This window comes from Heloderma suspectum, chromosome 3 (genome assembly GCF_057233095.1).
Source record: "Heloderma suspectum isolate Gila_16-S chromosome 3, 16-S_ref, whole genome shotgun sequence".
NCBI classification, from domain to species: Eukaryota; Metazoa; Chordata; class Lepidosauria; order Squamata; family Helodermatidae; genus Heloderma; species Heloderma suspectum.
The window spans coordinates 66,684,746-66,709,240 of record NC_139460.1 but is presented as its reverse complement, the minus strand read 5'-3'; the positions used below and the strand labels follow the sequence as shown (position 1 = coordinate 66,709,240).

Sequence of the window (24,495 nt, the reverse complement as noted above, 5' to 3'; positions counted from 1 at the left end):
GTGCCTTGCATAAATATTCACACTCAGCCCTTTGACTTTTCCACATGTTGTTGTGTTGCAACCTGGAATTAAAATGGATTTAATTAGGATTTTTCGTCACTGATCTACACAAAATAGCCCATAATGTCAAAGAGGGGGGGGGGGATCTACATATTTTACAAAATGATTTATAAATAAAAAACTGAAAAGTCTGGATTCCATAAGTATTTGCCCCCTTTTCTGTGACACCCATAAAAAGCTCTAGTGCAGCCAACTGCCTTCGGAGCTCACATAATTAGTTGAATGGAGTCCACATGTGTGTAATTCAAGTGTCACATGATCTCAGATTAAATATAGCTGTTTTTGGAGAGCCCCAGAGTTTGTTTGAGAGCATATCTAAACAAACAGCATCATGAAGACCAAGTAGCTATCAAAACAAGTCTGGTATAAAGTTCTGGAGAAGGACCAATCAGGGTTGGGTTATAAAAAATATCCCAAACCATGAGCATCCCCCAGAGCATTGTTAAACCTGTTTTCCACCTCCCAGCTGAGCAGAGCGGAGCAAGCTGCTCCAGCTGGTCCAGGGACTACAGAAGCAAGCAAGCTCCCAGAGAGCGAGCAACCAGAGCGAGCAAACAGGGGCAGCAAACGGGAGTTGGCCAGGGGAATTGCAGTGGTAGAAGAGACAAAGGAGACAGAGGCTAAGAGGTAAGTGGGCTGCAGGAAGTGCTGCACTCCTTCTGAGTGGCTGTGAGTTCACCAGATGCTTCTGAGAGCTCCAACTGAATTGGGGGTGTGTGGTAAGGATGTACGAAAGGTACTTACCTTTCCATGGATTATGCTGATGCTGGGGGGGAGATGTTCCATCCCTCCCCCCGGAATCCTGGCCGGGGGGGGAGGCGCTCCGTTCTTCCCCCCTGGAATCCTGGTTGGCCGGCCCCGCTCTGCAGGGATTCTGCGGAGCCGCCAGCTGGCTCCGCCAACAGCCGGACATCCGGCCACTGGCCAGCAGGGAAGCAAATGGCGGCGGCTGTAGCCGCCGCCGTTTGCGTCCCTGCAGTCAGCCGTGATAGGCTATGTAAATGTTTACGTAGCCTATCACGGCTGATTAAAAAAAAAACGCGTGTATGCAAATGGCGGCGGCCATGGCCGCCATCATTTGCGTTCCTTATTTTGGCACGTCTTAGTCTACGTAAACATTTACATAGACTAAGATAGCGAAAATAAGGGGAACGCAAACAGCGTAGACGCTACGCTATTTGCGTTCCCATTATTTTCGCCGTCTTAGTCTACGTAAATGTTTACGTAGACTAAGTCGTGCCAAAATAAGGAACGCAAATGACGGCGCCCATGGGCACCGCAATTTGCATACCCGCATTTTTTTTTTTAATCAGCTGCCTGTGATAGGCTACATAAACTTTTACATAGCCTATCGCGTTGTTTTGTTTTTTACCTGGAAATGGCGGTGGCAGCAGCCGGTCAGAAGACCGGCTGCTGCTGCCGGACCCGCCGCCGGACCCGCCACCGCCAGGAAGATCCGCCTAAGGTAAGTCCCGTCCCGGGGGGGCGGGGGGCAGGGGGCCGTTCTGCCACCGATTTTGGAGGGCCGAATGCACTGGCATTCGGCCTCCCCGAGATCCGTGGCAGAACTTTGGTACATCCCTAGTGTGTGGCCTGGCCTGAGTACTCCCAGCAGCTCAGTGGGCAGGAAGCTTCAGTCTGTTTCCCACCTCCCAGCTGAGCAGAGCAGAGCAAGCTGCTCCAGCTGGTCCAGGGACTACAGAAGCAAGTAAGCTCCCAGAGAGAGAGCGACCAGAGCGAGCGAACAGGGGGAGCAATCAAGGAGTTGGCTAGGGGAGTTCGGCAGGGAAGGTCAAGGGGGAGGCCCCTAACAATTTTTTTCCTTTTTAAGAAGCTTTTTTTTTCATTTATTTGTCTTGAAACACACACTTCCACACCAGTGGGGCCCTGCTTTTAACCTTTAGTGGGTAGAGGATAGGGGTGTACGAAACCCCACTTACCTGGCTCCGCCGGGTTCCGCTAGGGGGGGAGGCGCTCCGTCCTTCCCCCGGACGCAAATGGCAGCTGCCATAGCTGCCGCCGTTTGCGTCCCTGTATTCAGACGTGATAGGCTACGTAAAGACATACGTAGCCTATCACGTCTGGGTAAAAAAAAAAAAAAAAGCAGCGTACGCAAATGGCGGTGGCTACGGCCGCCGCCATTTGCATTCCTTATTTTTGGCCATCTTAGTCTACGTAAACATTTACGTAGACTAAGATGACGAAAATAAGGAACGCAAATGGCGGCAGCCGTAGCCGCCGCCATTTGCGTACGCGGTTTGTTTGTTTTTTTAAACCTAGATGTGATAGGCTATGTAAGTCTTTACATAGCCTATCACGAATGGGGGGGGGAAACAGATTGCAAATGGCGGCGGCAGCCGTTCGGAAGACCAGCCGCCGCTGGAGCCGCCACCGTCTTGAACATCCGCCCCAGGTAAGTCTCGTCCCGGGGAGGATCCGCAGAGAGCGGGGGTGGCAGGCCGTTCCGCCACGGAGTTCAGGGGGCCGAATGCACTGGCATTCAGCCTCACCAAGATCCGTGGCGGAATTCTCTGACATCCCTAGTAGAGGAGCAAGCACGGGCTAGTCCAGAACAATCACAAAGCTAGACACAAAAAGGGAAAAGAGGCTATGGAAGGACTGTCTAGTGGTGGTGACCTGCAAGGTGTGTGCAATGTTTGTTTTCTTGCCTGAGAACAACATGGCCTACACCTGCAACAAGTGGGAGTTGATCACGCTGCTGGAAGAAAAAGTGGACTGGAGTGGCGACTGTCGACCTTCCGGGGAATAAGAGAACACGAAGAGTTCTCCTTTATTTTCACCATCTTTATTTTCACCGACAGAATGGGGGAACTAAAGCAGCAAAGTGAAGACCAGAAGCTTGAAGAGCAACAGCAAGATGAGGCAGAAGTGGGAAATGCTGAGGTGAAGAAAAATGGAGTAGAAGATACTCCTTGGAAAAGGGTGACTGTTAGGAGAAGAAGACTAGATGCCACTCTGCACCAGTGGAAGCAGTGGAGCTGTGAAACCGATTCCAGGTACTTGCGGATGAGACTGGAGGACAGCCTGCAGAGGAAGAATCACAGGGGAACCTGCATGAGAGTAAGCAAGAGGCTGGAGGTTAGCCAAGCAGAGGCGATGAAACGAAGGCCTACAGCTACAAGAAGAGAAGAGTAGTAGTAGTAGTAGTGGTGGGAGACTCCTTGCTGCGTGGGATCGAGACCCAAGTATGTCACGAAGACCCATGGACTCGCCAGGTATGTTGTCTCCCAGGAGGATGGATTAGAGACGTGACTGAAAGGTTGCCTGCACTCATAAAGCCCACTGACAGGTATCCCTTTCTTCTCATCCATGTGGGAATAAATGATACTGCCAAGCGGAGCTACGAAGAAATCACGTCAGACTTTGAAGCTTTGGGAAGGAAACTTTGGGGTCCAGATAGTTTTCTCATCCATACTTCCAGTAGTTAGAAGAGGGATAGAAAGGGAAAGAAAAATACTCCGGGTGAATGACTGGCTACGAAGGTGGTGCCGACGAGAGAAATTTGGATTCTGGGACTACGGGATATACTTCCTGGAAGATGGGCTGTTAACAAGGAACGGGTTGCACCTCACAACAGATGGGAAGAATGTGTTTGGCCACAGCATGAAGAACTTCATCAGGAGGGCTTTAAACTGAATCCTACAGGGAAGGGAGATGTAAAGTTGGGGGTAACAATGGATGTAGGCTCATGCACTACAACAGAGAGAACAGCTCTAATAGCGCCCAATAATAGTCTTCAGAAACATGTAGGAAGAAAGCCAGACTATAAAGCACATGGGCTTCGATGTCTATATACTAATGCCCAGAATATGGGAAACAAACAGAACGAACTTGAACTCTTAATACAGGAGGGAAATTATGACTTGATAAGTATAACTGAGACTTGGTGGGATGACTCTCATGACTGGAATACAGCAATTGAAGGATATAACTAGGGATGTAGGAAAGTCACTTACCTTTTCGCGGAATTGATTCACAGTGTGGGGGGGAGGCGCTCCGGAATCCTCGACGGGGAGGGAGGCGATCCGGTCCTCCCCCCCGGAATCCTGCCTGGCCTGCTCCATGGCGGCTCCGCAGAGCAGCCGGCCAGTGCTGTCCACAGCCAGACTTCCGGCCACAGACGGGCTGCTGCGGACGCAAATGGCGGCCGCCATAGCGGCCGCCATTTGCGTTCAGCCAGGCTTCCGTGATAGGCTACGTAAGTATTTACGTAGCCTATCACAGCTGCAAGGATGCCAATGGCGGCCACAGCAGCCCGGCTGCGGCCGGACAGGAGACCCGCTGCCGGAGCCGCCGCCAAATCCGCCACATCCACCCCAGGTAAGTTCCGTCCTGGGGGGATTCCGTGGGGGGGCGGGGGACAGGAGGCTGTTCCGCCACGGATTCTTTAGAATCCAGCCTCACTGGAATCTGTGGCGGAATTCTCTGCCATCCCTAGATATAACTTGTTCAAAAAGAACAGGAGAAACAGAAAGGGAGGTGGGGTTGCACTTTATGTGAAAAATACATATCTCTGCACAGAAATACAGGAGGATGAGCTTGGTAGCTCCATCGAGAGCATCTGGATCAAAATAAATGGAGCAAAGAATAAAAGGAACCTGGTGGTCGGAGTCTACTACTGGCCACCCAATCAAAGATAAGATGAGGACGAAACTTTTGAAAAGCAAATAGCCAATGTTTTAAGGAAGCATGATGTAGTAGTAATGGGGGACTTCAATTTCCCCGATATTTGTTGGGAGACAAATTCTGCAAAACATGGCCCCTCCAGGAAATTCCTGACTTCTGTGGTGGATAACTTCCTCCTACAGAAAGTAGAGGAAGGAACTAGAGGATCGGCAATCCTTGACTTGATCCTAACCAACAGAGATACTTAGTGGATAAAGTAGCAGTTACAGGAACTCTGGGGGAAAGCGACCATGTTATCCTTGAGTTCTTGGTTCTAAGGGAAGCAAAAGCCGAGTGTAGTCAAATGTGTACCCTGGATTTTAGGAAAGCTGATTTTAATAAACTCAGAACAATGATCACTAAGGTCCCATGGCAAGTGAAGCTAACAAGAAAAGGAGTCCAAGATGGGTGGGAGCTTTTAAAAAAGGAAATTCTCAAGGCACAATTACAAACAATTCCAACAAGAAGAAAAGGTGGAAGACAACAGAAGAAGCCAATGTGGCTTCACAAAAAGCTTAGAGATGACCTGAAAACAAAAAAGGACACATATAGGAAGTGGAAAGAAGGCCAAATAATAAAGGAAGAGTACAGCCAGGTAGCACAGAATTGCAGGGATGGCATCAGGAAGGCTAAAGGTGAGAACGAGCTGAGGTTAGCTAGGGATGCTAAAAACAACAAAAAGGCTTTCTTCAGCTACATGCATAGTAAAAGGCAGAAGAAATAAATGGTGGTTCAGCTATTAAATAAGGACGGCAAAACAATAACAGATGACAAAGAAAAGGCAGAAGTGCTCAATTCCTACTTTGGCTCAGTCTTCTCCCGAAAGAGGGTCTATGACCCCCCTGGCAAAGGCGAAGTACAGGCTGAAGGGGCAGGATTGCAGCTTGAGATCGACAGCCGTATGGTCAAGGAACACCTAATGACTTTGAATGAGTTCAAATCTCCAGGGTCAGATGAACTGCGTCCTAAAGTCATAAAGGAACTGGCAGAAGAACTCTCAGAACTGCTGTCTATTCTCTTTGAGAAATCATGGAGGACGGGGGAAGTGCCAGATGACTGGAGGAGGGCTAATGTTGTCCCTATCTTCAAAAAGGGTAAAAAGGAGGAACCTGGGAACTACAGACCAGTCAGTCTGACATCAATCCCTGGGGAAATTGTGGAGCAGATGATAAAGCAATCCATCTGTAAGCACCTTGAAAACAATGCCGTGATTACTCGAAGCCAACATGGATTTGTCAAAAACAAGTCCTGCCAGACGAATCTGATCTCATTTTTTGATCAAGTAACCTCCCTTGTGGACTGTGGGGATGCTGTAGACATCACATACCTCGACTTCAGCAAAGCTTTCGACAAAGTGCCCCATGATATCCTGATGAGCAAACTAGATCAAAGTGGGCTAGATGAAACAATGATCTGGTGAATCCACAGTTGACTACAGAATCGGACTCAAAGAGTGCTTATCAATGGGACCTTCTCAAACTGGGGGGAGGTAACGAGTGGGGTACTGCAGGGCTCAGTCCTGGGCCCAGTGCTCTTCCACATTTTTATTAATGACATGGAGGAGGAGGTGCAGGGAGTGCTGATCAAATTTGCAGATGACACAAAATTGGGCAGGATAGCTAATACTTTGGAAGACAGAAACAAAATTCAAAGTCATCTTGATAGACTGGAGTGCTGGGCAGAAAACAACAGAATGACATTTAATACGGATAAACGCCAAGTTCTGCACCTAGGAAAAAGAAACCAAATGCACAGTTACAAAATGGGAGATACGTTGCTCAACAACACTACAAACGAGAAGGATCTTGGAATTGTTGTCGATCACAAGCTGAATATGAGCCAACAATGTGATGTGGCTGCACAAAAGGCCAATGCTATTTTGGGCTGCCTTTATAGAAGCATAGCTTCCAAATCCCGGGAAGTACTAGTTCCCCTCTACTCAGCCCTGCTTAGGCCTCATCTGGAGTACTGTGTCCAGTTCTGGGCACCACACTTTAAGAAGGATGCAGACAAACTGGAGAGGGTTCAGAGGAGGGCAACAAAGATGATCAGGGAACTGGAAACAAAGCCCTATGAGGAGTAGGGATGGGGGAGAATTTCTCCTCGAAACTTCGGGGGGCTGAGTGCCAACGCATTCGGTCCTCCGAAGGTTGTTCGGGGAGAAATTCTCCGCCACCCCCCCCGCCACCCCCCAGGATGGGACTTACTTTTCACGAATGTCGCTCCCGGCGGTGGGTCCCGGCGGCGGTTCGGCAGGTCTTCGGCAGGGGCGGGGGCGGCAGCCGGTCTTTCGACCAGCTGCCACCGCTGCCATTGCAAGAAAAGTAAAAAACAAAAACGCCCCTGTGTTAGGCTATGTAACAATTAACGTAGCCTATCACAGCTAGATCTGCAAAGTCAGCCGTGATAGGCTACGTTAATCGTCACGTAGCCTATCACGGGTGACTTTAAAAAAAAAAAAGCGCGTACGGTAATGGCGGCCCCCATAGGGAGCTGCCGTTCGCGTTCCTTATTTGGTCCCTGTAGTCTACGTAAAGATTTACGTAGACTACGGCGAAAATAAGGGCAACGCAAATAGGGCTTCTTCTGGGGGAGAATAAGGGCTTCTTCTGGGGGAGAAGCGAAGCGCTGAGCAGATCCTGAGCAGATCCTGACAGTACCTCCCCGCACTGGGAAGGGGGTTCCACCCCCGTTCAGGGTCCAGGTTTATCAGGGTGGGCCTGATGGACTGCATGAAGTTTAGCGGGAGCATGAACGTGCTCTACGGGCTCCCAGGACTGATCGTCCGGACCATAGCCTTCTCAGTTGACTAGATAGTGGAGTTTGCCACAGAGCCACTTAGAATCGAGGATCTGTGCCACATGGTACTCATCATGTCCGCAAACCTGGACAGGTGGAGGTGGCAAAGTCGTGGTCTGGAAAGGGGTTGGCATGGTATAACTTCAGTTGGGAGATGTGGAAGACTGGGTGAATTTTCAAGATTCTGGGGAGATCCAGCCAGTAGAAATTGGTGAAACCTTTAAACCTCTGAACCCCCTTAACATCTCTGGGGGAATCCCACTCCATGATGGCCCAGACCTTCCATGGGTCCATTTGGAGCCAGGCTGAGGAAACAATGTAGCCTAGGAAGTCCATGGGCTCTTAATGGAAGGCACATTTCTCTAGTTTCGCATATAGGCGGTGTTCCCTGAGGCTCACACTGTCAGGTCCAGGGCATGGGCAGCAAGCGCCCTTGGTGAGAACACCAAGGAGGGATGGTGGTGGATGGAGAGCAGAGGTTTCCTGAGCAAGGGTCAGACCCAAACAAGGTGCAGCAGGGCCAGAGATGAATCCAAACAAGCCGGGGTCAAGAAGAACCAGCAAGGCATAGAAGAGGTCAAGAATGAGCAATCTGGCACATGATGTTGCCACCACAATGTCTCATGTTGCTGTGGCAAGGTTTGAAAGGAGGAGGAAGCTCCTTATAGGGCTCCCTGAGGCTCCCAGCTGGTCTGCATTAGAGGACCTGGGAGCACCTGCAGGGCCAGGACCTAATGCTGCAAATACTGTGAGCCAGGCTGTCGTCTATGTCTGGCCCCCAGGTGGAGCTGCAGAGTTTCCCAGACTGACCAGATCCTGAAAAAGGGTATTTGGGAGATGCGGCAAACTTGTGGGAAAAGGTTCTCTGTCTGGTCTGATGAGACCAAAATTGAACTTTTTGTCCTTACCACAAAATGCTATGTGTGGTAGGGGTGGACGAAAGTCACTTACCTGTCGTCGAAGGCCGTTTGCGGTGGGGGGGAGGCGCTTCGCTGCTCCCCCCGCGAAGTTCAGGCCAGGGGGGGAGGCTTCCCGCCTCGCCCGGCCGAAATTCAGGCCGGGGGGGAGGCTTCCCGCCTCGCCCGGCCGAAATTCAGGCCGGGGAGGAGGCGCCTCGCCTCGCCCGGCCGCGAACGCGAAAGTAAAAAAAAAACAAAAAAAAACGCCCCCTGATAGGCTACGTGACGATTCACGTAGCCTATCACGGCTAGATCTGAAAAGTCAGCCGTGATAGGCTACGTCAATCGTCACGTAGCCTATCACGGGTGACTTTAAAAAAAAAAAAAAAAGCGCGTACGCGAATGGCGGCCCCCATAGGGAGCCGCCATTCGCATTCCTTATTTAGTCGCTGTAGTCTACGTAAATGTTTACGTAGACTACGGTGAAAATAGGGGCAACGCAAATAGCATTGCCCTTATTTTCGGCGTAGTCTACGTAAACATTTACGTAGACTACAGCGACCAAATAAGGAACGGGAATGGCAGCTCCCTATGGGGGCCGCCATTATCTGTACGCTCTTTTTTTTTTTTTCAAAGTCACCCGTTATAGGCTACGTGACGATTCACGTAGCCTATCACGGCTGACTTTGCAAATCTAGCCGTGATAGGCTACGTGAATCGTCACGTAGCCTATCAGGGGGCGTTTTTTTTTTTCTTTCATTGTAATGGCAGCGGCGGCAGCCGGTCGAAAGACCGGCTGCCGCTCCCGCCTCGCTCGAACACCCACCGAACCGCCGGCCGGACCAGCCACTGGGAGGGACATTCGGTGAAGGTAAGTCCCATCCCGGGGGGGGTGCGGGGGGCGGGGGGGGTGCGGAGGATTTCTCCCCGAAACTTGTTCGGGGGGCGGAACACATTGGTGCTCGGTCCCCCGAAGTTTCGGGGAGAAATTCTCCGCCATCCCTAATGTGTGGTGCAAAGCCAAGAGTGCTCATCGCCCTGAGAACACCATCCCCACGGTGAAGCATGGTGGTGGCATCATCGTCTTCTAGGGATGCTTTCCATCGGCAGGCACTGGGAAACTGGTCAGGATTATGTATGTTGCAGGTGCCCAACTGGGTCCGGGAGTCAGTCCCCCCCCGCCCGTGACCCCTGGACTGCGCCCACCAAGACGCTGTCCTTGCTCGCCCCTCACTCGCACCCACTCACCCTCTGCTTGCGCCTTCGCTGACACACCGTGATCGGTCCAGTGCACACCTGCCATTTTCCTGCTTTTGTTGTCTGCGCAAAAAGGAAGTTTTAAAAAATGTGCATATTTAAATATGCACAGTTTGGGGCCAGGAAAACTTAATGTGCGCAATATTAGAGGTATTATGCCTCTAATATTGCACATATTAAGCTTTCCTGGCCCAAAACTGCACATATTTAAATATGCACATTTTTTTAAAACTTCCTTTTTGTGCAGACAACAAAGGTGGGAAAATGGCGGGCACTCACTGGATGAGATTGCAGTGAGTCCGGGCAACTTGCCAAGTTTGTGGCAACCTGAGTGTGGGTCTGGGGGGGCAAGTGGGGGCTGTGCTTCCATGGGCGCCCAGAGAACCGGAGCTGGGCTGGGTTCTCACATCCCTACACAGGATTGAGGGCAGGATGGGCGGAGCCAAATAAAGGGTAAGTCCAGAGGGCAACCTGTTTCAGTTACCTGGGACTGGTGCAGAGTTTCACCTTCCAACATAACAATGACCCTAAAAACACAGCCAAAGTTACACTGGTGTGGTTTAAAAACAAGAACTTGAATGTCTTCGAATGGCTCAGTCAAAGTCCAGACCTCAATCTGATTGAGAATCTGTGGCAAGACTTGAAAATGAAATAAATAAATAAAATTGCTATTCTCCAATGGTCCCCATCCAACCTGACAGAGCTTGAGCAATTTTGCCAAGAAGAATGGGCAAAAATTGCAGGATCCAGATGCGCAAAGCTGGTAGAGATTTACCCCAAAAGACTCACAGCTGTAATTGCTGCCAAAGGTGCTTCTACCAAGTATTGACTTGGGGGGGGGGGCGAATACTTATGCAACCAACAAATACCAGATTGCTTTTGTTTAACTTTTGTGCCACAATAAAAATATTTTGCACATTCAAAGTGTTAAGTATGTTTTGTAAATCCAAATGCCAATTAAATCCATTTTAATTCCAGGTTGTAATACAACAAAATTTGGAAAAGTCAAAGGGGGTGAATTCTTATGCAAGGCGCTTTATGTCTGTCCCTTCGGTAAATGCTCTCCAGTGGAATTAATTACGTTTTTGTCTGTGTTTATTAACATGTATTATTTTCATGAGAGCAAAGTGTCATAAATTGTAGTTTCTGGAGGTCTCCTATATTTCATAGGGATGTATGAATTACTTACCTGCTGTTCTGGCGGGGGGGGTCCGTGGGGGGGGAGATCCATCCCTCCCCCTGGAATCCTTGCCGGCCGGCTCCACTCCGCAGTGATTCCATGGAGCTGCCAGCCGGCTCCAGAGCACCAGCGATACGGTCGCCATTGCCATATCACTGGCTGGGCTGACTGACTCCAGACGCAAATGGCATCCGCTATGCCATTTGCAGCCGGAAAGCAATTAGATTAAGCTAAATGCAGCTGTAAATGGCTGCATTTCGCTTAAACTAAGGGCTTTACGGCCGCAAATGGCGTCTGCTACGCTATTTGCGTCTGGGGTTTTTCACGCGATAGGCTAGCGTGGGTCCGGAGGGAGGTGGAGGTAGGTGGGGCCGTTCTGCCACGGACTCCAGAAGCCGGATTCAAAGGAATCCGGCCTCATTGGAGTCCGTGGCAGAATTCTCCAGCATCCCTAATCTTTCATATTTTTGGAGACAATAAGTGTAAATTGCAGGGGTGGCAAAAGTCACAGTGCACTTTGCAGACTTTTTTTTGTCCTGTATCCCCAGAATGCACTGTGAAAAGACACTGCCGGTGAGTTTTATGCCCGTGCCCTCAAAATTCACTCGGCACTCCAAATTCTCCAACTAAAATTCTACCCCATTTTATAGCAAGTGAATGGGACTATGGTAGTCAGGGGGAGGCATTTCCCCTCTGTGTCAAACAAAACTGAGCTGAACTGAACAGAAAAACTTATTTATTTATTACATTTCTATACTGCCCAATAGCCGAAGCTCCCTGGGTGGTTCACAAAAAACTTGATAAATAGGTAAACATATTCCTTCCTCTCCAAAGTTCAAACTGTCCTTGTAAAACCTTTACTAATAAAGCAAATAATAGCATATTGTTTAGTAAATTTGTATATTTTAGAACAACATTTTAGACTTTATCTCTTTTTAAATATTGTTTTCTGGCCAGCGCATTCAGAAAGGAGTGGGTAACACACACACACACACCAATCAGATGATTTAAGAAAAAGAGATTCTGTTTCTTTAATGGGCTTCAGGGAAAGACTATTTGGATTGTAATCTAGTTATATCAGAGATAATAAGGAGCAAAATCTCATTCTGACAGTTTTGCCTTTTGGTTGATATTGAAATTGCTTTTCCCATCTGTGTCTGTGTACATTTGGGAATGACAACATTGGTAGTTTTGTAAGACAAATAATGGAATGTCTAGAAATAGAACTTCGTTTGCTTTGAAAGAGTGAGCAAACATGATGAAAGGTGCATGTTCCGTTTGCTATTTAAAATGGTTTCACGTACTGTAGTCTTCCTATGCCTTTTATTATCCCAAACCATGGTGCTAAACTATAGCAAACTTTATTTTTGCAGATGTTAAATATTTAAAAGAAGAAGATGCAAATCGGAAAACATTTACTGTCAGCAGCACAATGAATTTCAAAGCAGATCGTAGTGATGATGGTGCAGTTGTAAGTTGCAGAGTAGATCACGAGTCCTTGAACTCCACACCTCAGATAGCAATGCAAGTTCTAGAAATACACTGTAAGTACACTGTATATGTCTTATATGTATGTCAGTATATATACATAGAAATATTTATTATATTCTAAAGATATACATTTTATTAATTATTTGGATTTTTGTGTAGGAGCACATTCTTCCTGTTTTGGACAAATCTAACGGTGTCTCACAGGTTTGTATATAATGGCATTTATAATCCCTTATCTGAATCTTGACAAAAACTTATTAGAAGGTGACACAAATGATCTGTCCAGGTTTTAGAAAATCCAGTCTTCAAAATTCTTACTTCTTATGATGCAAAGTTTATGATAATATGTGGAAATATTGGGGGGGGGGGAGGCAATTTCTCCCTTCAGAAATAAAACAGCTGGTGTTTGAGATTTTTCTATTATAACATATAGTTGCCTATATATTCACTATATTTCTACCTATAGATGTACTATATTTCATATTTGTATCTTGTATGGAGGTTGGTTGTATTACCAAAAGCCACTCAAGAGGCCCAGTTTGGATGCATCTATCTTGACTTGATAAGCCAAGATATGAATGTGCCTTCATAGCAGGCCTATGTATGTCTACTCAGAAAAATAACTAGTGCTGTGCTGAAAATTTCTCCTACAGTATTTTTGCCCATTCTCAAATTGCTTTCAAAAAGAAATTGAAAAGAGAAGAAATTTCAGAGAAATTCTCATAGGTTGAGTTCAGGGTTCTGAGGGAACCCTTATTTTACATATGAGGAGGCCAAGGAGAGTGCATGAGGATCCTGTCTTTCATTATACAATCATCTCTCCGCACCTGCATTAGAGAGAAGATGTCTCCACAATTCACCCTCAGAAATGTAACATTTGGAAGATCCTGGGGAAGGTGCTGATCCCTAAAGAATGACAGCTAGCACTGAACTAATATTTCTCAGAAGACATTTTTCTCAGAAAAGTCCTGAGATGTTTCTTTTCTTCTTACCCCCTAGAAATAAAAGGCCACTTTGCAGGATTTCCCCAAATTTCTTCCCCATTTTGGGAGAGTTTCTTCTCCCCCCACCGCCCCTGCCCCCGCCAATGCCCTGGAATGATGCTAGGTATGGGTACTGTGGACAATACAAAATGGGGGCCTAGCTGCCAACACAGTTGCTGCTGTTTGCACTTGCAACGGTAGTGCAACCGTCCCCCAACCCTTAGAAAAAAAGAAAGAAGCTGTGTTACAACCCTTGCCAGTGGTGAGCCCCACCTGTGAAAAATTGTCAAGAGAATTTCTCCTCCCATTGGAGAGATTTGGTGAAATTGTCCCTGCAATTTCTCTGCCCACAAATAGGCTGGAGAATTTCAAGAGTTCATTTGCACAGAGCTGTAGATATAACTCCAGTTGAATTCAATGAGGCTTACTCGCAGGTAGTTGTGCAAAGGATTGAAGGCCTTGTGGCTGCATAAGCTGCCCCTTCCTTCTTCAGTGCATTACACAACTCACTGCCAGAAACCTTAAATTAAGCATAATTACTCATTACATCTCAGGAGGAAAACTATATTTACTAGGTTCAGAACAAGCCAGGATCTTAACCCAACTTCAAACCATGGTTTATAATCCTGTCTTGTTCAAAACCTGGTAACCATAGTTTCCCATAATAAACTGAAGACTTCCTGGCTTATCATGGTACATTGAGGAGAGGAGGAATGGTGCATGTGGACACAAGGCTCATTGGCTTATTTAGCCAACATATATATGCCCAAGCTGGGCAGAAGTGTGAACGTGATCATAGAATCATAGAATAGTAGGGTTGGAAGGGGTCTAGAAGACCATCAAGTCCAACCCCCTGCTCAATGCAGGAATCCAAGTCAGACCATCCCTGACAGATGGCTGTCCAGTCTCGTCTTGAATGCCTCCAGCGTGGGAGAGCCCACCACCTCCCTAGGTAATTGGTTCCATTGTTGGATTGCTCCAACAGTCAGGAAGTTTTTCCTGATGTTCAGCCGGAATCTGGCTTTCTGTAACTTGAGCCTGTTATTCCGTGTCCTGCATTCTGGGATGATCAAGAAGAGATCCTGGCCTTCCTGTCTGTGACAACCTTTCAAGTACTTGAAGAGCGCTATCATGTCTCCCCTCAGTCTTCTCTTCCCAAGGCTAAATATGCCCAGTTCTTTCAGTCTCTCTTCAAAGGGCTTTGTTTCCAGTCCCCTGATGATCTTTGTTGCTCCCCTCTGAACCCTCTCCAGTTTGTCTGCATCCTTCTTAAAGTGCAGTGCCCAAAACGGGACACAGTACTCCAGATGAGGCCTAGCCAGCGCTGAGTAGAGGGGAACTAGTATTTACATAGCCTATCACATTAAAGAACAGGGATGCAAATGGTGTAGCAGACACCATTTGCATCCGCAGTCCAGCGATATGGCCATGGCGGCCGTATCGCTGTGTCTTTCGAGCCGGCGGCAAGGAGGATCCGCCGGCGAGGGCTTTGCGCTGGAAGACAGGAGATCTTCCTTCATGGACTTTGGAGATCTTATCCTCCATGGATTTTGGGGGGCCGTGGAGGATTTCTCCAACATCCCTACTGCTGCCTGTCTGCCTGGGTGTTTTCTGCAAAGGAAGGATGGCTTAGTCTGGTGAGTCCTGGCAGGCTGTTGCACACATACGCTCATACACAGAGAGAGAGAGAGAGAGAGAGAGAGAGAGAGAAAGAGAGACATGAATAAATGGTAGGCATGGTGGAGAATTCCACCATGGACTCCAATGAGGCTGGATTCTAAAGAATCTGGCCTCATTGGAGTCCCTGGAGTCCATGGCGGAATAGACCATTCCCCTCCGCCTCTGCAGAATTCTCCCCGGATGGACCCTACCTGCCGCCGGCCAGTCTGGTCCGTCCGCTACCGTCCACTGCCTCGGTCTGCAGCCGCAAATGGCATCCGGAGTAGCTGTGATAGGCTACGTAAATATTTACATAGCCTCTCACGGCAAAGAGCAGGGATGCAAATGGCGTCTGCAGACCTGCAGCAGACGGAAGTCTGGCTGCGGACAGGACTGGCCGGCGGCTCCGCAGACTTGCCACAGAGTAAAGCCGGCCAGGAAGGATTCCGGGGGGAGGGATGGGTTGCCTCACCCCCACCGTGGACGCCCCGGACTGGAACGGTGAGTGGGGGTTCGTACACCCCTAATAAATTGTCCCATTCAGATTTAGAAATAAAATTGGAAAAATAATATGGAACTCATCGCTAGGGATGTCACTTACCTTTTTGCGGATTGAGTTTGCGGTGGGGGGAAGGCGTTCCGTCCCTCCCCCGGGAATCCTCGATGGGGGGGAGGCGATCCAGTCCTCCTCCTCGGAATCCTGCCTGGCCGGCTCCGCTCCACAGCCGGCCAGGCTCAGCCACAGCCAGCCTGGCCCGGCTGCAGCCAGAGTTCTGGCCGCAGACGGGCTGCTGCAGACACAAATGGCGGCCGCCATAGCGGCCGCCATTTTCATCCAGCCAGGCAGGCATGATAGGCTATGTAAGTATTTACGTAAGCCTATCATGGCTGGGCAAGAAAAACACCAGTGTACGCAAATGGCGGTGGCTACGGCGGCCGCCATTTGCATTCCCTATTTTTCACAGTTTTAGCTTCCATAAATATTTATGTAGGCTATTATGGTGGGGAAAAAAGGGGAACACAAATAGCGTAGTGGGCGCTATTTGCATTCGTGTGTTTTTTCGCCATAATAGCTTACGTAAATATTTACGTAGGCTAAAACAGCGGGGGGGAAAGGAACACAAATAGCGCTCACTACGCTATTTGCGTTCCCCTTTTTTTCGCCGTAATAGCCTACGTAAATATTTACGTAGACTAAAATAGCGAAAAATAGGGAACGCAAATGGCGTCCGCCGTAGCTGCCGCCATTTGCGTGCGCCGTTTGTTTGGGTTTTTTGCTTTGCTTGCCATGATAGGCTATGTAAATACTTACGTAGCCTATCACGGCAAAGACCCGGATGCAAATGGCGGCTGCGGCAGCCGGTCGAAAGACTAGCCGCCGCTGCCGCCGCCGGACCCACCACCAGAGCCGCCGCCTTCCGGAACATCCGCCCCAGGTAAGTCTCGTCCCGGGGGGAATCCACGGGGGGGTGGGGGGGCAGACCGTTCCGCCACGGATTTCGGGAGGCCGAATGCACTGGCATTTTGCCTCACTGAAATCCGTGGCGGAATTCTCCGCCATCCCTACTCATCGCTAACTTTAAGCACATACATCTTTTGTCTTATTTATCACTTTGTTTCATTTCATTTCTTATATTTCTATACTGCCCTGTAGCCGAAGCTCTCTGGGTAGTTCACAAAAATTAAAAACCATTAAAATACATTACATAAAGTACAAAAAAGCATTTGCATAAAAACATAGAGACAGGTAACACACAGACAGACAATATATCTCTAAAAACAATTTTTTGAACAATCAGCCGAAGATGTAATTAAAACTCATTATATGCTGCTAAGTACCATGGAGAAGAGAGCAGTTTTTACCTGGCACTGAAAAGATGACAGTGTTGGCACTAGGCGTGCCTCATTGAGGAGATCATTCCATATTTGGGGGTCCACCACCAAGGAAGTCCTCTCTCTTGTTGCCGCCCTCCGAGCCTCCCTTGGAGGAGGCATCCAGAGGAGAGCCTTGGATGCTGTGTGTAGAGTACAGGTCAGTTCATGCCAGAAGAGGTGCTCCATCAGGTATTGTGGTCCTGAGCCGTGTAAGGCTTTATAGGTCAAAACCAGCACTTTGAATCAGGCTTGGAAACATACAGGCAGCCAGTGCAGGCGGGCCAGAATTGGTGTTATATGTTTGGATCTCCTTGTCCCTGTTATCAATCTGGCCACCACATTTTGCACAAGCTGCTAGGGATGGACAAAAGTTCCTTACCTCATCCCGCAGCTTGCTTCGTGGTGGGGGGGAGGCGCTCCATCCCTCCCCGATGAAATTCTGGCCGGGGGGGAGGTGCCCCGTCCCTCCGGCCGAAATTCTGGCCGGGCGGGAGGTACCCCGTCCCTCCGGCCGCGAATCCTCCTGGCCGGCCGGGACGCAAATGGCAGAGGCCGTAGCTGCCACCATTTGTGTCCCTGCAGTCAGCCGTGATAGGCTACGTAAATCCTTACATAGCCTATCATGGCTGACTTTGGGGGGGAAAAAAAAGCACGTATGCAAATGGCAGCACCCATGGGCGCCGCCATTTGCGTACGTGCTTCCCCCCCCCCCAAAGTCAGCCGTGATAGGCTACGTAAGGGTTTACGTAGCCTATCACGGTGTTTTTTGAAAATCTAGCCGAGATAGGCTACGTAAATCTTTATGTAGCCTATCACGTTTGCTTGTGTGTGTTTTTTTTACTTGGAAATGGCAGCGGTGGCAGCAGCCGGTCGGAAGACTGGCCGCCACCGCCGCCGAACCACCGCCGGGAGCCGCCAGCGCCAGGGACGCTCGGCAAAGGTAAGTCCCGTTCCGGGGGGGGGCGGACCGTTTCTCCACCAATTTCAGGGGGCCGAATGCATTGGCATTCGGCCTCCCGGAGATTCGTGGAGAAATTCTCCGACATCCCTACAAGCTGCAGCTTCTGAATAATATTCAAAGGCAGCCCCACACATAGTGCATTGCAGTAATGTAACTCGTAGGTTACCAAAACATAGACAGCTGAGACCAGGTTATCCCTGTCCAGATAGGTGCATAGCTGGGCCACCAAATGAAATTGGTAGAAGGCACTCTGTGCCACTGAGGCTACTTGAGCCTCAAGTGACAAAGATGGTTCCAGGAGGACGCCCAAGCTACAGATCTGCTCCTTCAGAGGGAGTGCAACTCCATCCAGAATAGGTTGAGCACACTCCATCTGGTCAGGAGAACCACCCACTAACAGCATCTCAGTCCTGTCTGGATTGAGCGTCAGTTTATTGGTCCTCATCCAGTCCATTGTCACAGCCTGGCACTGATCTGGCACATCCACAGCCTCACCTGTTGATGAAAAGTAGAAGGAGAGTTGTGTGTCATCAGCATACTGATGACAACACACTCCAAAACTCTGGATGACTGCACTCAATGGTTTCATGTAGAGATTGAATAGCATGGGGGACAAAACCGAGCCCTGCAGAACCCCATACTGGAGAATCCATGGGGCCGAGCAATATCCCCCAAATGCCACCTTCTGGAGCTGGCCATCCAAGTAGGAGTGAAACCACTGCAATGCAGTGCCTCCTTCTCCCAACTCAGACAGTCATCCCAGAAGGATACCATGGCGATAGTATTGAAAGCCACTAAAACATCAAGGAGAATCATCAAGGTCACACTCCCTATGTCTCTCTCCCAACATAGGTCATCATACAGGGCAACCAAGTCTAGAGTATGCCCTGCTACATGCGTTGGGCCAATGACATGTTGGGACAATCCCATGGTTGTCATGGAGACCATGAGATCCTGAGCTGCCCCAAACAAGGTGCCCTCAGCATGAATGTTGAGATCCCCCAGAGCTAACAGTTGGGGGGATCTCAACAGCACATCCGAGACCACCAACACAAGGTGCAAACACTGCAGACCGGTAGTCAGATGAACAGGAAGTCTGCAGAGGAAGATAGAATTCCTATAGCCCACAGCAACCCCCGCCCCTCCCCAGCACTCAGGCCTAACCTGATGCTGAAGCAAGTACCCTGGCAGGCAGAGCTGGGAGAGACTAATTCCTCCCTACTCACCCACCCATTGTCTCAGTTATACATATCAGATTGGCTGCCTCCTCCTCTGTTAAATCATGGATAAGGGAGGTCTTATTCTGTACCGATCTGCCATTTAAAATCAGCATCCGGAGACTCAAGGGCAGGCTGATAGGGCAACCACCAGGCCTGCGGATGGGGGAGGGCTAGGCAGATAAGAAGAGCAGCCCCAGGTACCTTGAACACGTCGGGCCCAAATCAGCTGTTATTTGCCTGGGGAGTGTTTCTTCCCTTCCGCTCCAGCCTATTGACCAAAATGTTGGCCTATGTTTATGTTTACTTAGAACAGGCTATTTTTAAGCTGTTGGTGCATGACATGCCTCCCCAAATCTATTTTGCACTGTATTATCAAATGTAAATAAAAATAGTGGCTTTGAAGTGCCATTTTTTTACCCAGATTGTTGTCACTACCTATTAGTCCTTTTGAGAGCAATAAACATAATCCCAAATCTTAGAGAATATGTATATTGTTAACCTTTTGTTTGGTGTGATGACTTCTCAGTGATATTGTAGTTGCAGAAATAAAGGAGAGACATTCAACATTGTCATTAGATTTTAAACAAGGCTTTAAAGAATAACATTAGTCTATAAGATCACCAATCCCTTGGGGACAGTATATGCTAGAAGCATGGTTAGTATCCATTAAAAATGATGACATGTCTGCCTGGCCATAATGCAATAACTAAAACTAGATTCAGTGACTTGTAAAATACAAGGAATTGTGTTTGACATAAATCAATGGCTTTGTTGTTCCTTTTTAAAACTACTTCACAGATATGTTGTCTCAGCTTGGTGCCTCTAGATTATTACTAGCATAGATTTGCTATACTTTATTCATGTGCCCTCTTGATTCAACTGATAAAGGCAGGAAGGTCCACAAAATAGAAAGGTGGGTACAACTCCGTCAATCAATCAAATAAATAAATAGTTCAGTAGTCAGGAATAGTTTGCACTAGGAAGTGATCATTTCGCAAACCACCAGGTGTGTTAGAAGAAGGCTTGGATAAGCCTCAGTTGGCAACGGCTGGGACCATATGAACTGATGGGATAGAACACAAGCATACTGAAACAGCTTGCTTGGATTTGGAGTACTTTGATTTTCTATTTCTCAGCAAAGCAGAAAAGATCAGCATACATAAAAATGAATTATTTAAGTTTCACATCCCTGGCCTCTTAAAATGGACTCTTAATTGTGATTAAGGGACATCTAAGCTATAAAACTGTCAATAATCTAATCACAAGCAGTGTACATTTATGGCCATGTAAGCTCCAGTAGCACTTTCATTTCATGGGGCTATGTCATATTGAGGAAAGTTAAAGAATGTAATTATTCAGTATTGTATAAACGTCTCTTATGGGCCCAATGCTTAAGATGGCATCAATAGAGAAGGTGAAGCAAAATCAATACAACTGATGGTTGTGATGTGGCCCATGAATACTACTGTCCTGCTTGTATATTTTTACTGTACTAGACTAAATAAATCAAAGTGTTCAAAAGTAAATCAGAAATATTCAAGAACTATTAATCTAGGATTTCCCTTTAAGAATTTTTGCACATTCCAACTCAGAAATCATTATAATTATCTACCTCAATTATAATGTAAAGACTATGATCAAAATTTTCTTATTTAGACTTTTCAAACTAATAAATGCTTGAAACAAGTGAAACCTAGAAGATACTTAGAGTAAGCAGTAAAGAATATCTGGAAACATGAAAGTTCAGTGCTACAATTTGTATGTTTAAATGAGATCAATTAGGTTAATGATGGATGAAAATAAGAATTCCATGTTTTAAATGCAAAATAATTCAAAACCATGTAGGTTCATTTGCTGCCAAACTTTTATCTTCAGAGAGGCTATAGGGTTCAAAGGGTTAATGTACAATCATACAATTTACCATCTGGAGGGTTATGCTCCAATATGGTTTGCTGATAATGAAATATTAACCAATATAATTTTTGTCTAACATCCTAGAAGAGTGTCAGAAAATGGTTCACACATGGTTACATACTGCATACAAATAATGGTAGCATGTAGGACGCTTCATATCTATATATTACGTATTTGATATTTATATATATACCGTATTTTCCGGCGTATAAGACGACTGGGTGTATAAGACGACCCCCAACTTTTCCAGTTAAAATATCATGGCAAGCGATGTACCTTACTGGCGATTGGCTGGTTGTTGTATATAAAGCCTGCTTGGATTGGTCAGCTCTCCCTGCCTGCCCAGCTCTCCCTGTCTCCAAGACTATCAGAGCGGTAGCGCAAACACGCCTCTTTTTTCCATACCCCGGGCGTCCCAGACGCCTGCAGCTTGCTCCGCCCTTCACTTACACCTTCCCGGTGAGGCACCCCCTCACCTGTCACCTCGTCATCGGGACCGCGTTAAGTCACTTCTTTCCACGAATCCTGGTGAGTGGATTTTCTTCTACCATACTTGTACAGCGCCGCCCTTGCTGCTTTCATACGGTCGCTGCATACGGCGGGGATGCGGCCGCGGCCGTTTTTGAGCTCCCCCCACTATATGCAGCGACCACAGATTCTCCACTCCAGCTCAGAAGTTTCAGCACCCACCCTATAAGACAACACCCGGCGTAAAAGACGACCCCCGACTTTTAAGAAGATTTTCCTGGGTTAAAAAGTCGTCTTATACGCTGGAAAATACGGTATGTGTATATGTGTGTGTATATATATATATATATATATACACACACACACACACATACATACATACACATACATATATATATATAACATTTCATATCATATATGCAATGTATTACATATACTATTATGTTTATTATATTATATTATATTATATTATATGTAACGAGTAGAACAGAATCATGGAATGATTCATATTTCCACTTGCAGAGGATTCTTTTCATTCTTTAGTCACATATTTTAGTCATCATCAATTTAAGATATCAATGCTGAAGTGGTCGTCTGGATGTGCCACTATGGATCTCACTGTTTCAGCTTATCATAATGATCTTTATTGAGCAATTGGAGCAATGTGCTAAATTATGTGCTGTATCCCTGTTGACACAGTCAGACAAGCACTTCTGCATGTTTTTTAAAAAACTTTCATGACCTAAAATGTCACCACATATTTAGAAAACCCCCAAAATGTATTGCATAAATTGGCCCTTTCATTCAAGAATATTACAATAATTTAGTTGCAGGTAGGTTTAGTAATTCCTTGCCAGTAAATATGGCAAAGAATAACCGCCTTCTTTGTATGGTGTCCGTGGTAACTAATATGACTGGGAGCTGAGCTATATATTCATAAATATCAATAATAAGACTTGAATTACATTGTTCTATGATTTGTCATAACTCCACAGGTACAAATGATGAAAGTAGTATCAGCTGTTATTGTTATATGAGCCTTATAGTTATGGATCCACATGTTCTCTTTTTATTCATTTTAGTATTTTGTTGTTTTGTGTTATTCTGTATTTGCATTAAAAATATAGGGCACAATCCATCCAAACCTTTGCATATGTCCCACTAATTTAAACAGGATGTTACGCTAAACTTTGGCTGGACCATGCTTATAATCCTTTGCCTTCTAGTGTATAAAGAGTGACCAGTACAGTGCAGTAAATCCAGTTGTTCCATAAGAAACAAGTATAGGACTAACATGTATATTAATTATAAATTCTTATTATTATTTTATTACATTTCTATACTGCCCCATAGCCAAAGCTCTCTGTGCAGTTTACAAAGATTAAAAACATTAAAAATACAATATACAGAGATTAAAAACCATTTACATAAAAAACACACGAACAGACAATATACACAAAAGAAACATATATCTAAAACACCTTCAAAAAAACAATCTCAAAAGCAAACAACCATAACCATAAGACATTCCGGGATTGCTTAAAACATATAGGCTGCCGAATGCCTGGGAGAAGAGAAAGGTCTTCACCTGGTGCCGAAAAGATAACAGTGTTGGCGCCAGGCAAGCCTCGTCACCTGGAAACATTTCTATTGCAAGATAGATGAAGCATTTTGTATTTTATGTCTAATACATTATCATAAAATAATGTAGTAGACATAAAACACAATATGCTTCATCTATCTTGCAATAAAAATGTTTCCTGGTATAATTACCAAAATTTAACAGTATGTGTGTGTGTGTGTGTGTGTGTGTATATATATTATACGCGATTGCAAAATATGTACTGACTTGAGGATATTGATTTACAACTAAAAACACAAATGTTAGTGGTTTTAAGAAACCTGCTTGAAAGCACTAAATACACATATCTAAATATGTCCTTTATTTTTTCTGGAGAATACTCAACAAGTTGGACTTGCCCATGTAATTAGAAGTGCAGTGTGTCTTCCTGGAATACTGTACAACTTCTTTTCTATGGCTATATATTCAGATGGTTTGAAGATATGACTACATTTAGTAGAGACACTATGTTTTGATGAGGATTTATAACTGGTGAGAACCTCTAAATCAATATTGTATGTTTCATGTCTGGAAAAGATACCATACAAAATATAAGCTTAATTCTGTGATACTGATCTGTTAATAGCACATAATCCTTTCTTTTTCTTTTTTTACTTTTTGCTCAAAAATTGTCAGGAAAAAGACCAATAGAAATCTGAAGACAGATACCACAAAAACATAGAATACGAAAATACTGAAATAGGTTACATTTTTAATCAAAATATAATAAATGAATTAGTTATGTAGGGAATTGTATAAAGACTCTGATTTAGGAGGTGTTTGGTACCAGATGGTGAAAAGTGTTTATTGCTCTTTTTTTTCTATTTCAGAATCCTTCCAGAGTTGTTGTTGTTCAGTGTCATAATAATAAAAAAAAGAAATATATTAAAGCTTTAAATATGCAGGAGTCGTTAAGTCATAAAGTCATCAAGATATGACATTAGTTTTAGTTCACTATTCAGATAAACTGGTGGAAGCAAAACTGAATATATGGTGGATTAAATCATACTAATTTGCTCTGTGACACACACAGAAGAACCACTGATAGACTGCACAAAAATTAAATAGGAATATAAATATAGTGTAAAATGAGTTCAACAAGGCAAGATTAGAGCAGGTGCACTCTAGGATATGAAATGCTATTAAAAAGATCTTTAAGAACTCACCCACAAGCAATCATTGCATTAGTACGCTTAGGTCTATAGCACTTGCTTGTTAAGGCTGGCTGCAGATGTCATAAGTGTGGCATGGTTGCCGCACCCTCACGCCCCCCCCCATCCACTTGCTGTGAGATACATACCACACCTTTCCTCACTGAGGTTCGGTACAAATATAAGCTTAACTATGGCTAAAGAAGCTTAAATTCTAGGTGTGACATCTGATTAACCAAACCATGCTTGGCTTCTCAGATGAAAGGTGCAA

General features: G+C 46.1%; 1 protein-coding gene across 1 annotated transcript in view; it reads left to right on the top strand.

The window, feature by feature from the left end:
• Positions 1 to 24,495, top strand: part of CADM2 (cell adhesion molecule 2) — a 721,403-nt gene that overhangs the window by 532,568 nt on the left and 164,340 nt on the right. The window contains exon 5 of the mRNA XM_084843493.1: positions 12,255 to 12,425. Within this exon, the coding sequence (XP_084699619.1) occupies positions 12,255 to 12,425 (171 nt within the window). The remainder of the gene's footprint in view (positions 1 to 12,254; positions 12,426 to 24,495) is intronic.